Source organism: Mauremys mutica, chromosome 16 (genome assembly GCF_020497125.1).
Source record: "Mauremys mutica isolate MM-2020 ecotype Southern chromosome 16, ASM2049712v1, whole genome shotgun sequence".
NCBI lineage: Eukaryota > Metazoa > Chordata > Testudines > Geoemydidae > Mauremys > Mauremys mutica.
In genome coordinates this window covers 1,313,249-1,328,921 of record NC_059087.1, presented here as the reverse complement: position 1 = coordinate 1,328,921, position 15,673 = coordinate 1,313,249, and the positions used below count along the sequence as shown (strand labels likewise).

At 40.0% G+C, this 15,673-nt stretch overlaps 1 protein-coding gene across 1 annotated transcript in view; it reads right to left on the bottom strand.

Moving 5' to 3' along the window:
* The window catches only part of PITPNB (phosphatidylinositol transfer protein beta), a 74,747-nt gene that overhangs the window by 3,336 nt on the left and 55,738 nt on the right, over positions 1 to 15,673 (bottom strand). Inside the window, exons 9-10 of the mRNA XM_044990224.1 lie at positions 8,984 to 9,094; positions 4,053 to 4,175 (exon numbers count right to left, since the gene is read on the bottom strand). Coding sequence (XP_044846159.1) covers positions 4,053 to 4,175; positions 8,984 to 9,094 — 234 coding nt within the window. The remainder of the gene's footprint in view (positions 1 to 4,052; positions 4,176 to 8,983; positions 9,095 to 15,673) is intronic.

Below are 15,673 nucleotides of genomic sequence, written 5' to 3'. Positions count from 1 at the left end.
AGAAGAGCGAAATAGAGGTAAGTGCAGAAAAATTGTGAACAGGATGTGAGGCGAGACTAGAAACCCACTGAAGAGGGATGAGAAAAGGCATCCAGGAAGCAGCAAACAATGGATAGTAAAGGAAACAAAGACTGACAAAATGAAAACACAACCAGATGAGGAACTGGAGAACCAAGAAAATCCAGCAGAGAATCTAATGAAGTAAAGAAAAGTAAAAGATTTTAAAGAAAGCAAATAGTAACAGAAAGCAACACAAGAAAATGCAAAACTGCCAACCCAATTAGACACTGGGCTGCTTCCTGCAATTGTTTCTTTGTAACAACATAAAACTGCAGACACCAGTGAGCTCCTGGACTATATCACCAGGGAGGCGGAATACTGCTCAGGGCTGGAAGTGCAAGGACATTCCTATCATGCTGAGCATCTCATCACTGAGCACCCTTCTCTCTGGTGTCCAAGCACATAATAGTAAGTGTCAGCCTTGAAGTATCTGAGTTTTAGTGAAAACTACCATTTGCCACAATATTTCAGCAAGTGGCTAGTTAAATGTGGCATGTGGAGAGCAGAAATTCTTTTGGGATAAAATTAAAAGGAATGTTCAACTTATATCGTGGGTGACCCAATGTGTGGTTACACTCTACCATTAGGTTATTGCCCCTTAAGAGGATACCCCAATCATAAAAATCTTCTTGAAATGTGTTTTGTAGGTGCCTGCAGATACCTCTATTATGTTAGTAAAGAAAGAGCAGTAAGAGTATTTAAAACAGCAGGAGCCAACCCTTTCTATGTGGCTCACAATAAGATATTCCAGCTACAAGACCACATGTTTTTTAAACAGTCACCAGAGTACACATTTGAAAAAAAAAGTGATTTAATAAGTTATCGTGAGGAGCTTTAAATCTACTAAATCTAGAGAGACAAAACCATCTGCTTTATTCTGCAAAGAATGAAGGGGGAAGTAAAAGCCAGTTTCCAGGACAGACAGACACAATCCTTAAAAAAAGACGAGGTTAAAAGTTATATCCTGAAAACAAGAAAACCAGGTTTAACTTCAGTATGGCAGATAAGAGCTAATGTACAGCAAATATTTTAGGGATTGAAGTATTTGCTAGTAGAGTGACAGAATGTAAGTAGTTACATGGCAATGAACACAAACAGAAAAGTTACTGGTAATTTCTCTTTAGCCCATGTTCTTTTATTCCCAGTTAGAGGAAAATCTTCACAAACTAGCATGTTCTTCTGGAAGTAAAAGATCAGGGAGCACATTCTATTTATGTGAAATATTTGTGAATCTGAACATTTGATCTTTGAGATCACTTTTGCAAAGTCAAAAAAAGCAGTTACTCACCTATGAGATATCTATCAACAGGTAGCCTCCTCCACAAAGACAAGCATCTACAGTCCGTGCAGACACAACAAGGGGAAGGTTTAGGAAAGTTTTCCATGATCTCTGAGGCTTGTCCTACACATACCTCCGGTGTGTACACCTCATACTATATTTCCCTCTTTCCCAGAGAAACTGGATGATGTCTGGCCCATACCAGATCAGGAACTGAGGTTGTTAAGAAAAATAAAATAAAAGACAACCCTTCTGATGAACTCCTTAAAGACAGGAAACCACTTTTCCTCTTTCACAGATCCCTACTGATGGAACAGTTTCCCAAACTCGTCAGTCTGGGATAAAGTGGGAGTACAAGGGGAAATTCAGAAATGATTTCTTTTGGAAATAAATTAATATAGAGATGTCCTACCATAACAAGCATCCACTTTCAAAAGTGTTCCTAAGGGGAGGGAGATATCCATCTTATTCCAAAAAGAGTTTCTGGGATCTGCCAAAGCAGCCCCTTCTTCTGCCTTACTTGAAGAGGAAGGACATTTCACATCCAGCTCTGTTGATAAAACAGCCAGCCAATTTATTTTCCCTTGGCTTAAAAGTTAGGAAATATGGGAAGGCATTTAGAACCGGCGTAAACAGACAAATACATTTCTTCCACCCACTCCCTCTACAGGGTCAGTAAATGGGGCATTTTGGCCCTCAAAGGCAAAACAGATCTCTCATATTGCAAATACACAGTTGAACATTGTCTGAGTAACCATACATAATGCTTCTGAGCCATCATGATTGTGAAATTGTGCTTGAAAAAAAGCTTATTGCTGAGAGCCATTGTTGGGCATAACGAGGAGTCCTTGTGGCACCTTAGAGACTAACAAATTTATTTGGGCATAAGCTTTCATGGGCTAAAACCCCCTTCATCAGATTAATGGAGTGAAAAATACACTAAGCAGTATAAATATTAAGCATGTGGCCTTTGGAAACTGCCTTTGGCCTTGGCTGTCTGACAGTCTCTCCATATTTTGTCCTTAAGGTGGTTGGGTTTGTTGCCATCTACAGGTCTGAGTAGGAAATTCCAGTCATCCTGTATTATACTAGTGCTAACTCTTAAAGGAAGATCAGGCATCTAAGACGGCTCAGGAATACAGCAAGCACTTAACTACTAAAGGTAATCAAGGCAATACCCAATTCTGTGATCTGAAAACCCTCGGTCAATTGGGGCTATGTAATTGGCCATTCTGAAACCAATGATCTGTAGTTTATCCAAGAGAGACAATATTTTGACACAGACATTTCTCAGCATCATGTGGTCACGTATTGTACTTGACATTCCATATGGCTAAGATATACAAGACAGTGTGCCCATCCAATGGTCCAAGAATCAAGTGTCTTGTAAGAGTGAGCAGAGTGAAGGATATCTGGCCTTTTACTAAGAACTGATCAAAGCTGATCTCAGAGACTCCTGTGCTAAAAGACGGATTCCTACAACCTCTCCAGCCTGCAGAGCAGAGCCGGTCCAAACTCCCAGGTTAGGAAGGTTTGTTGGGCTCATGGGGATGAGCAGAAGCATCTCTATTCCTCCTCAAAAACATTTCCCCACAATGCAACCAGCAGTGTATAAGGCTGATCTAGGGTAGCTCTGGGGATGGGGGAGTCAGAGGTAGTGTTCATATCAATAGCAAAGCAGGTCTGCTTGACCTGAGCAACAGTTTGTATTGGAGAAGAACTGGTATTAATAGCAATACTGGGTCTGTGGCAAGAAAGCCAAACTATTTCAGGGTCTCTGGCAGCCCGAATGCGTTGAAGTCTCACAGCTCATTACTCTGCATATTTGAGCAGAACCAGAGTGCTAGGAGAGACCACAATCCAAATGGGTGCTGGGCAATAAAGCGGTCAGCAAGCACCTTACAAAGTTCAAACTGTAGCTTTGGCAGATGCTAAAAAAATCAGAGTGAGACTCGGAATTCACAGAGAAATGCTCATAGTGGGAGAACCACAGCCTGAAAAATGACTTTGCAGCAGAAAGGTCCTTTCCTAGCTAGTTCCTCAGCATCTGAGAGAAAAGGGAGAAAACTGCTTGAAGGATGAGCTTCCTTTCAGATACCTCTGGGACCATACAGACAGGTCAGACTATGACCATTCATAGCCTCTAAGACACGGAAGGAGGCAACACCAAGTGCTTGTTAATTCTCTGACAGATTTTTTTCAGAAAGGAGTTTCTCAATGTCTATCACGCTCATCAAGACAAGTCCAACTGCCCTCATGTGACACACACATTCACTTCAAGACATGACTTCAAGAAATAATCAACTAATTACAGCTTGAAAACTAAACAAAACAAGACACTTACGATGCAGAAGTGAGGTGACAGCTCCAATGTCCGACTGACAAGTGGTGAAAAGGGAGCTGTGGGAGTGCGTGCACTAGGTATATAATACAAGTGGAAAGAGATGCTCAGTGCAGGCATTCAAGACATGGGATACTTACCAGAAACATTTACATTTCAACAACTCCTGGCTCTTTGCAGCATGGTATGCAGAAGCTCCACGAGCATGGCTCTGTGGAGGAGATCCAGTGAAGAGCATAACATTTATCAGCGTTATCCCATAGCACACAGAGTTGGCGGGATGGACACAAGCAATTTATGTAGCCTCCGATTCTTATACAGCCCCAACTACCATAGAGTGTACATTTATAAACAGCTTCAAAACATTCTTACCGCTTCCAGCTCTCGTTGGGTTTCATCCTCCATTCTCCTGATGTCTTCCATAGTCAGATCAATCCACTTGTCAATCCAACAAAACAGCTGGCGATGGAAGTTGGTAAATATCCTCTTTTCTTGCTTTAAGGAGACAAAGCAACATTAGAAAACATGCTCATGATTTATCAATAAATGTCCAAAGGAGAATTGAGTTAAATTCTAAAGGATGTTGGAGCTATATAGTCTCATGCTCTTTATTTCACAATGGCACTATCCAGCCTCCCCAGACCCTTGGGTTTAAGATTTTACATCTCTTCTCTGCCTCTCAACAAGGAAAATGAAATGCACTTTGTAAAAATTTTTTCCTAGAAAAAATATGTTTGGCAATTTTGTTACTTGTAAAGGTTGTGGATGCATTCTCCAAAATACATTTACTCCACTGAATCTGATCCTAGACAGAATATACATACCACACAAGAACACTAATGCATGAGCTATATAAGGGACAGAATCCACTTTTAAAAAAACCCACAGCTACTGTACAAGCTCAGTAATAAAAACATCTGTGGTAAAATGAGGTGAAGAAAAAAATGGCACTGGGAATTCAGTAGGTGGCACACTTACACTCCCAGCCTCCTCTGTCCCCCTCGTATTAGAACTGAATTATGTCCCGATATGGTGCATGGAACAATTGGCTGCTGCAAAGCGCATCTTTTTTAAGAGACATAACCGTGCACATGCAAGTCAAATTAAGGATTCCTTGGCACCTTTAGTTAGGAGTTAAAGGGGTTAGCCTCTATGTCCTGACCAGTTCCAGTTTGGGTATTTCCATCTGTCTACTATATTTAAAGTACCTGGCGATTTCCTTTGGATATTGCATTTCTGCCAGTCCTATACCATGTGTAGCATTGCTCTGTTAAAGAGCTGTAATTGTCTAATTCAAAAGTGGCTGTAGCAATTCCTGTACAGTTTGCAGTGCTGTGAGAGCTTTCAAGTTGAAAAAGTAAGACAGTGTTCTCATATCAATAATACAAACTCATATGCTGGTATACCCTACAGGCAAGAAAGCCGTAGATTAGTGCTATGATCTCAATGCATGCTGCTTTCCCAGAATTCACTCAGAACAGCTTCAGGTAACAAGAGGAAGTAAACAGTGCAAAGTGTGACAAAACTAGTTGTCTGTGATCCCTCAAGGTCGAGGATGATCTCTTTCATAGGTTTTATTTTTCATGGGTCCTTTGGTGACTGAGGAGTCCGATTCTTGAGCCACAGGCTCGTTAGCAGACACTGCAGGTGGTGTTGGAAGACAGGGTTGGGCTGTGATTGCTGCATGACAGTTGTCTTTCCTTTCTTTTCTGGAGTCTTCCTGCGACCAAGGCAAGGCGATTTTCCTCAAAAATGGATGTTCCCTCCGTCAAGTCTTCACCAGTTATCACTATCCTGGGCTGCTGTCTCTCAGTATGTGGTGTCGATGCCATATCTCTTGATGTTTATCTTAAAGGTGTCTTTAAAGTGTTTCTTTTGGCCTCCCCGTTTCCTCTCTCCTTTGGTGAGTTGGGGGTACAGCAGTTTTGGTAAGCGTACATCAGGCATGTGCACACAGTGCCCGCTCTACCTCAGCTGGTGCTGGATAATCAGGGCCTCAACGCTGAAGATGTTGGCCTCTGTGAGGACACTGATATTAGTGTGATGATCCTCCTACTTTATGTTGAGAATCTTCCGAAGAAAATCCTGGTGTTTGAGGTTTTTCCAGGTGTTTTCTGTACGTCATCCAAGTCTCACAGCCGTAGAGGAGATTTGGGATTACAACCGCTTTATAAACAGTCTAGTATGTGTTTCGATGTTGTGATTGTTTAACACCTGACAAGACAGTCTGCCAAACGCAAGGCTGGCACAGCGAATTCTGTGCTGAATCTTGACGTCTATATCTGCCCTATGTGAGAGATGGCTGTCAAGATAGGCACAGTATTCTATGTTTTCCAGTTCTTTGTTGATATAGATCTTCCTTGCTGGATCTGATGATTGACCGGGGACTGGCTGGTGGAGAACTTTTGTTTTGCCAATGTTCAGAGTTAGCCGTAGGCTTTTGTAAGCTTCAGAGAAGTCATTAAGGGCTGTTTAAAGATCCTCTGAGTATGCAGCTACAGCACAATCATCTGTGTACTGAAGTTCGGTTATTGTTGCTGATACTACTTTAGTTCTGGCACGGAGATGAGGGAGGTTGAATAGGTTGCTGTCAGTTCGACATATGATGCCAATGCCCTGGGGTAGACGGTCTTGGATTAATGTTTTCATAGCTGCTAAGAAAATGAAGAGAAGAGTGGGTGCCAGGTCGGATGACAAAGGGCTCAGAGGTAGAGCCACTACACAGGATGGAGGCAGTCATCTGGCCATGAAGAAATCTTACAATGATAAATTTGCTTGGGCAGCCAAACTTTGACATGATTTTCCATAGAGCCTCACGGCTGACAGAGTCGAAGGCTTTGGTCAGATCAATAAAGGCCATATACAGTTCCTAGTGTGGTTCTTGACATTTTTCCTGGATCTGCCTGGCTGCGAAAATCATGTCTGTTGTACCTCGTGATGGTCTGAAGCCACACCGGGACTCCGGAAGTACTTCCTTTGCAAGAGGGAGCAGGCAATTCAGTAAGATTCTAGCAAGAATCTTCCCAGCGACGGAGAGGAGGGCAATGCCTCTATAGCTGCCACAGTCGGCCGTCTCCCTTTTTGAAAATGGTGACTATATTCGCATTACATAAGTCACCAGGGATTTCTTTGATGCGCCAGATTTTGAGGAGCAGCAAGTGAAGCTTGTTAGTCGGTGTTTCTTCCCCCACTTTCAGTACTTCAGCTGGTTTGCCATCAGGGCCTGGGTGGCTTTATTGTTCTTAATTTGTTTAATTGCTTTGCAGACCTACTCAGGTGCTGGTGGGTTGACAAATGTTTCCCAGATTGGGTGCTGAGGGATGGAGTCAATGGTGTCGTCACAGTTGATTCTCGATTTAGAAACTTTTGGTCATGTTCCTTCCAGTGCTCTTTGATGGATTCATTATCTTTAAGAAGGGCACTACCATCTTCGTATCTCAGAGGTATGAGGCCACATGAGCTTGGTTCATACAGGGTTTTTGTGTCTCAAAAAAAGCTCTGCATATTATGTCTGTCAGTAAATGTTTGGATTTCTTATACTTTGCTCTGTCCTCCCCACCATTTGTTTTTGATTTCTCGGATCCTCCTTTAAACTTCAGCTTTGAGTAGATGGAAAGAGCTCTGCTTCTGACTAGATAGTGGTTGGTTTTGCCACTTGCAGAAAGCTTTTTCTCTTCTGCTTCAAAACGACTGTAATCTCAATGTTGTTGTCAAATCATTGGTCTTGCTACCCCTGTCATCAGGACTGGATTCCTCGCAAACCTCATGGATGGTTGTTTTAGGTCTTCCCAGCCTTCTTCAACACTTATGTTGTCATTTCCAAGTGTGCATATGGCCAGTTTTTCACTGAGGAATGTTTGGAAGTTCAATCCTCAGCGCACCAAGAGAAGTCTTTGGCTGTTGTATTGCCATCTGTGTGATTTGGGATTGCTTTCTATGTTTCAGTGCAATCCTGATGGACATAACTGACCTTACCACGTGGTGGTCAGTCCAGCAATCGTCTGCACCTCTCATGACAAAGGTGATTTGGACATCTCATAGATCCTGTGTTCTTACAATGACAGTCTAGAAGGTGCCATTGTTTTGAGCAGGGGTGTTGCCAAGTTGTTTTGTACTTGTTGCTTTGTCAGAAGATTATGTTGGTGATCACAAGATCATACTCTGCACATTTCTGAGTAGAAGGATGCCATTGGAATTGGTCTTGCCCACTCCTTCCTTCCCAATGGTATTACTCCATAGGTTAGAATCTCGGCCAACTCTTGTGTTTAAGTCCCCTAAGAGGATTATCTTATCTGTTTTTGGCATGGTTGACAAAAATTTATCAAGGTCAGTGTAGGAGGATTCTTTCTGTTCTTCAGCATCAAAAGTTGATGCATATGCACTGATGATAGTGGCAAATGACTTATTGACCAATTGGATGTGGAGGGTCATAAGGTGCTTGTTGAGGTCAATGGGGAGCTCAGTCAGGCGGATGACTAGAAGGGTTTTGATTGCAAAGCCAACACCGTGTATTCGCCTGTCGCTTGCTGGTTTTCCTTTCCAGAAGAAAGTGTAACTACCGCCCTCTTCCCTCAAGTGGCCTTCATCTGCAGGTCTTGTTTTGCTGACAGCAGTGATGTCTATGTTCTCGGGCAGTAATTGCTGTTCCGCATTTGGGTCTTTCACTTTTTGATTAGTCTAGCAGCATATGGACATTCCAAGTCGCAAGATACATTTTTTGACCACATTGAGAGTGATCCCTCTGGACACTTATCCAGTCAGGTATGGTGCAGCTTTTAACTAAGTCATTGGTATATGTTACATTTTGCTTTGTAATCCCTCAATCTCTGTGGCTGTTGTACAGTTTAATGTTACCACACAAAAAAAAGCATGAATACTACAGGATTAGTAGCAACCAAAAATAAGAAACTTTCACAAGACTTTTGGTGCACATACTGCTGGAAAAGCATCAAAGCACTCATGTTTTACGTAAATAGATTTTTTTTTTAAACTAGAGAGAATAATGGAAGCAAAGGACATTCCTAAGTGCCATATACATTTAGGCCCCAATCCTGCAAATACATGTGCTTAACTTGACTATCATGAGTACTTCTGATGAAATCAATGCGCCTACTCACAGAAGTCAAGTTAAGCCATAAGTGGCTGCAGGTTTGGGACCTTAGAAGTAAATGGTTTGATTTGCTGAAAAATTGAATGGATCAATGTCTTCACTAACATTTAATTTTAATGGAAGAAAAATGTACCAACTTTTCACTTTTTTTTTTTAAAACTATGCCGCAGAGTATTTAAAAAGCAGCTCTTACCTTCTGGATAAAGTTTTCTACTTTGTTCTGTAGTCCCCACCATTTAAATTTGATAGTCACCAACTTGTAAGCACACATTTTAGGGCAGTCTTCATCAGCTGCTAGCTCTTTCTGTTTGTGGAGAATTGGGGGGGGGGGAGGGGAATATCTTCATTTAATGTTAGTGTTTGAATAAAAACTTGTTGGCATGGAAATTTATAAATGTGAACAAACAACAAGGATTCAGATGTACACATTTAGTATTATTCTTTCAAATCACCATTTTAAGGCTTAGACAATGGTTGTACTGCGATTGAACATGCAGAGTGCCAAGGATTAATAAGAAACTAAGGTTAAAAGCCATATTTAAAAAACTACTTTACCTCTGTTATAAACATGTCTTAGAATTAAATCTGAAATAATTTAAAATTACATTTCCTTGTCATGATTTATGCCAATAGGTTACTTTTTGAGTATTCTAGCTTGACAATTAAAATAGACTACTGTTGTGGGTTTTGTTTTGGTTTAAGTAAATATCAAATCATTTTCCCTTTCTGGTTCTTCATTAGTATAACAATTCTGCACTGTTTGGGTAGCTAACGCACTACAAGGGAATATTTGTTGAAACTATTTCCACTGAACTGAAAAGAGATTCATGTAAAATGTTTTTATTCGTTTTGTAGCAGCTTATTTTTCACAAATTTGACCTGACAATGTCCAATTAAACATTAAACCCCATTTGACAATGTGTGGAACACCACATTTACACTTGAAACCCAAGTTAGTTTCTCCACATTTCATAACACAAAAATCCACTGAAAACAACAAAACCCAAGAACCAAGGCAGTTTAGCAGTAGGCTTGTTAGAATACCATTACCTCACGCCTATTGTGTCTACATACCACAGTGCACACAGATAAATGTCATACCCTTCTTCCTTTCCTGGGAACTGGTACCACAGTCAGTGTCCAGTTTCTTAGCATAATCTGCATATGTCTGTTTGTACTCAGTTAATTGTAGGTACAAATATGAATACTCATACTTCCTGCCTGATTTACTCCTGCAGGCAGGGGCACCCCATTCTCCTTAATGGCCAGCAGTACTGGCAAGCGGCTATCAGCCCTACGGAGACTTCATCTCATAGGAATGACGGAAAGAGTTTCGGACTCAGGGATATGAGGAGAGTAGGGTCCCCCCCAGGGGACTGAAAAGCTGCCCACCATCACTTGCCCCTCCCCACAGCAAGAGATGCAGCCGTTGGGAAATTACTGGACCTCTGCCAGCTGTAGCGAGTGAGTGCAGCTGGATGGAGACAGTGTATCTCCTAAAATTCTCCACTACAAACTTAAAACACTAACATTTGGCTAATCATTTAAATGAAAGGCTCAGATTAGGTGGAACAGAGTTTGTAGTCTTCTGACCATTTGTGGAGGCTCGCACACCCCTGGAGAACACCTGATGACCAAGGACTCTCCCACCTGGCTTACTTGCTCTCATTGAGGATTCTGGACTAGACAAAACTGAAGATCTTACACTAAGTTGTTCCCAAGTTACGAGTGGACAAAAAAGTTAGGACATTTCAGAAGGTGCTAAACCAGCACTTGTTAAAGTGCCATAACAATCAATTTGGCCAATTAACTCCCACTTTCAAAATGAAAATATACTCTGACAAGAGACATCGTAAGAAATTCTGTGCAAAAGCAGAAAACGTTTTTTCAGAAATTGGGAGTGGGTGGGTTGGCAAAAAACAGACATAAAAGAAACCGTCCTACAACCTTCATTGGAAAGCTACTATTGTGACTTCACAGCATCTGTAACACTAGTTACATCAAAATGTATGTAAGTTGTTGGTGGTAACGAATAGGTCCATTAATTTATTTTTTCCAAACACACAATTTTGTATTTTTTAAAAACACTATGGTGGCTGACTAGTTGTTTTGTGACCAGGTGAACAACAGATAAATCCTGCTTTCAAGTGTAAGAATGCAACACTACACTGACTTAGTCAAGATTCCAGATTTAGCCTGTCAACACTGAGGAAAAGGAGATGCATCTTATTTTAAAAAAATTTAAAGATGAGGAAAGACCTCCCTAGGTCTCAGAGGTATAGTCATCCAAGACAGAAGTAAAGCAATTTGTGATGTTTTACCTTGCAGCAGTTTATTAAGTAGTAACAGTATTTCACTGCATCATAAAATATCAGTTACTTAACAAGACCTGATTAGAAGAGAGTTAAAGCAGAGTTCTTTCTTTCCCATGGGATTAGTCTGCATGCTGTTTTCTACTTGCCTAACAATGAAAATCTGGATTTTGAATTTACACTTCTGACAGCAATTCTCTGCTGAAACAAAATTAGTTAGTTTAAAAAAATCTAAAGTTACAGGTGACCAGTATTATCCGTGGAGATAAGGTTTGGGAAATCGAAATAGAGTCCCATATCTACTGCAATCTTTGAGTCTCAATCAAGCTTGACAAACATTGCTTATGCTTTAATTAAAATATTGAAAAATTGCAGTTTATTTCCAATGAGTGGCCAGTTCCCAGAACCACATGGATACTCCCAGTAGGCCAGACGTGCTCCTCACAAAAAAAAAAAGCTACAATGGCACTAATTGACTAGCAGCCTTAGAGACAACAGGCTGGAAGGCTACGGAGATAATAGCCTTCTCACACAAGAGATGGCCTCTGCATATTAAGAGTGGGGCACTTTAATTGGGAAGCTTTCTCTGCTGCCTGTAGTGGGGACAGAGGAGTGTCTTCTCCAGCACTGTCACAGCATAAAAACACAGAGTGGCTAACAAAAAAATAAATTCATGAGTACTCTTCACATTGCCCTCTTGATCCCAGAAAAATCAGTCAGGCTCCCGAAAGAAAGGCTGGTACTGTAGATAAGCCACTCAGCTGGACACGCCTGGAACCACAAACCAAAAGTGCAGAGCCTCTTCAAAAGCGAATAAAAGCTTGTGTTACTGCACTGTGCTCTCCCTCCTCATTCTGTTCGTAGAGCCTGGGGGTCACTGGAGCACAACAGAAATATGTTCTCTTAACCAACATGCCACCTACTGTCAGACAACTTACACTGAATCCTTCAAGGATTGCAACACTCAGTCTCTGAGGCCACAGATCCCTATTTCAGATCTCTGCAAAATAAGTTGAGAAGATGGCTGTTTGCAGACCACTTCTCTTACTATTAGTAACTGGCACTGAAGAATAGGAAGTCTAACTCCCCGTCTAGTGGTCTTTAACTGCATTGAAGCCAGTTTTAAAAACAGGATCTAGATTAAATTCACTGAGAAAGAGGAGTTTTAAGATGGCTTAATTAATTTAGAAGTCCAGTGTATCAGGTGCTGAACTCTAGAGAGTTTCAAGAGGAAAGAGGCTTTAGCCTGGGGCACCACTTTAGCTGACTAGTCCTGATCTGAAAAATATAGTTTTTACTGCAAAGCAGAAAGGCTATTTTGACATTTTCACATAACTGCACAAAAGTAGTAAGTCAAAGACCAGTTTCAGCTGAAGAACAAATTTAAAGCACCAAAAATGCCTACAAACAAAAGGAGAGTGTCACAAGTCAAGTACACACATTGGACTACAAGGCTTCTGCAATATAAAAATGCATGATTACACAACTACACATGTTCTACTCAACTCCACACAGTTTTCACGATCACAGGTTTATAACAGTAACATCGGTAAGCAAAGTAACACTTTGCTTAGTACGGTGAAATTATGTAACGATTTATAAACCATATTTGCAAAGGGGCTTCAGAGAGAAAGAAGAGCTTTTTTTTAAAATGGGATTTGTATTATTCAGTGAAGTTTCCCTACTAATGTCACCCTTGATTAACAGGGACACTGATTTATTCAGCTAGGCTTTTAAACAAACCTCGACATTAATGTGAAATTTGGTTACTTTCTTGTTTGTGCATATACATCACTGATAATTACAAGCCTCATGTTAACCTGATGCTCCCTCTACCATAGCTGTACTAGGAGAACTCAACACCTTGTGGTTATTTGTTAAGCAGAGACTAATGATTTAAATCCAGATTTTAGAATTTGAAAGATATTCATCACCCCATGCCAGTTTTAAGACAAGTGATATTTTGGCCTAAATGCCTTGGTCCGTTAATAGAACCTGAGTTACAGGTGCACTTTTATGAAGTCCATTATTCTTACACATCTGAAGTCACAGCATACCAAGTTTATTTTCTTAGAGAAGCAACAAATACTTCAGTTAATACATTTTCAACTGAAATTGTACGTTCAGTTTGAAATTAGTCATCCTAATTAGGACAGATAATGCATGTTTAAATCAGTTTATTCGTACTTACATTATGTTTGCTTTGTTTTCTGGACATCCAGAGTATAAGGGCAATTCAACAAGTGACAGCAAAGTGAAGTTCAACTAACTTGCTTGACAGTATTTATTCTGCTTCCAAAAATCCCTCTAATTGTACTTGAACCTTGTGAGCATTTGTGATAACTTCATGCTAGAGCACATATATTTTAGGCAAATTATTAAGAATACTAGCATCCATTCTGTCGCTCCCTTCCACGTTAAAATTAAAATCTGCTATTAAAAATGCAAATATAAAAATTATATTTCTTGACAAAAAACTAAGAAAAATATTCAAAATTGTTTCCGGGGAAATGAAGCAATTTTAGTTTTGGCAAGTATTTTGCCTACCTCCTCCTCCATCTGACTATATGCCTGTCCATTTTTAAAATCGACTAATACGTAGGTTGTTTGATAGGAATGTTTTTCATCTACATATGATTACTGAAACGTTTACAAACACCTTAATCTCAAAATAATTTATAGTGTTCTTCACCTACAGTTTTTAAGGTTTGGAAGCACTTCTTGCCAATTCTCAAACCCAGCATATAAATACACTGCACTAAGAATTACTTTTTAGTTTACATGATGCGAATTAGAGACCCTCTGAAAGAATCACATGAAAAACACAATTAGTGGAGGCATCTTCAATACGAAAGTCTTTGAAGATATTTCACTGAAACACTATTAGCAAGCCGGAAGGAACTATTAAATCAGAATAATCCTCAAAAATGTGAGTATCACAAAACTGATTTTATTGTGATATTCCTTACTACTAAGCAGTTGCGAAGTGCCTCCAGATTATTTAACGTATGTTTTATTTTTGTTGGATTCGTTAGATTTTATATGTCTAGGTTTAAATGTAATCCAAGAGGCTAAACCATGTTTTTAATTTAACAATGCATATTAAGTTACGCCATGGTATGCAGAAGAGGCCTAAGAGAAAGTAATGTATATTTGGGCTACATAACTTAACTAAACAAAAAGCTGTGTGTTTGGCTAGAATAGGAAGCAGACAGTATATGAAGACCACAAGTTCTCATTTCTTAGATCTATGGCAAATACATCAGAAGGACTTAAAGGTGGAATGTCAGGCGAGAGTAAAATTAATTTTTGAAACTAACATTCTTTTTAATATATGACAGTTCATTATTCATGCAGACAGTAAAAGGTTTTCTACTGAACATTTTCTAGATATTTAAAATTATAGGACACACTAGAGCTGAATTATGTGCATTTATTTACTACACTAATTTCTCACTACAGCGCTCTGATTATCAGTAGTAAGTGGAAATAAGTGTATCCAGAATTGACTCATGTTCTGTTTACAAACAGAAGATTTAAAGTGCAATGTTTGCTTTATGTGCTGAAACGGCACAAATCTTCAACCCAGGTACCACTAAGAGAGGGAAAAAGAGGACAGTTTCAGCAGCCAATCCCCAGCATTCAAAAATCATGAGTTTGGCTTAAAATAATGAAATTTTAAGAAATAATAAATGTTGGGTTTTTATTTGCCTTCTGATTTTTTAGCCTTTAGGCATGATGTTTTCAAGCTTCTATGCAACCATGAGGGCTAGAGGCTTACTTTTTAGAAGGTGAAGCTTTAAGAAATAAAGCTAATATTGTAAGACTCAGAATGATGTAATGAGATGGAAATACTGTTACAGAAGGCAGAAGTACAGAGAAAACATTGGGGATGAGCATGCAAATGGAGGGTGAGAGGTTTATTTCTCCCAATTTGATCAAGATGAAGTGTTTCAGTTACTTTGATCAGAATAGGAAAAATTCCCTCTGAGTAGGTCACTGCTCAACATTCAGGATGTATAAGGGAATGCATGAGATTCTGATATGCCATCACCTGCCCCACATCTAGAGCATAGCAACTCTCAGAAATGACACTGGTCAACATGTGGCTTTGTATAGAGACCCGCACTTTGAACACCACCAGGAATTTAAATGGCAAACAAACATAGCTGAGACATTACAAAGCTGTGGATAAGCAAAAGAAGCCCCCACCTCCTCAGCAAGGGAGGAAGAAAGATCAGCCAGGTCAGGTGCCCTAACCTTATAGACCAGTATATGTAGTAACAGTCCATCCCCACTCTGGGATAACAGCTTTCCCTTGCTGTCTGCCAGTACAGTTAGCTCTGAGGCTCAAGGGGTACAGGTCTATTACAGAACTAACCCTTTTGTGTGCATGCATTAGGATAGAACTTTTAATTACATGATCACATACTATTTTTCCACAGTACCACAGCCTCAACAAGCACAGATTGAATGAATAAAGGGGCAAGAATTAAGGCTGTGTAGGCAACTGTAAATCTGGCATTACTTAACTTCCAAATGCTTGACTTTGCAACCTAAGTCACATTATT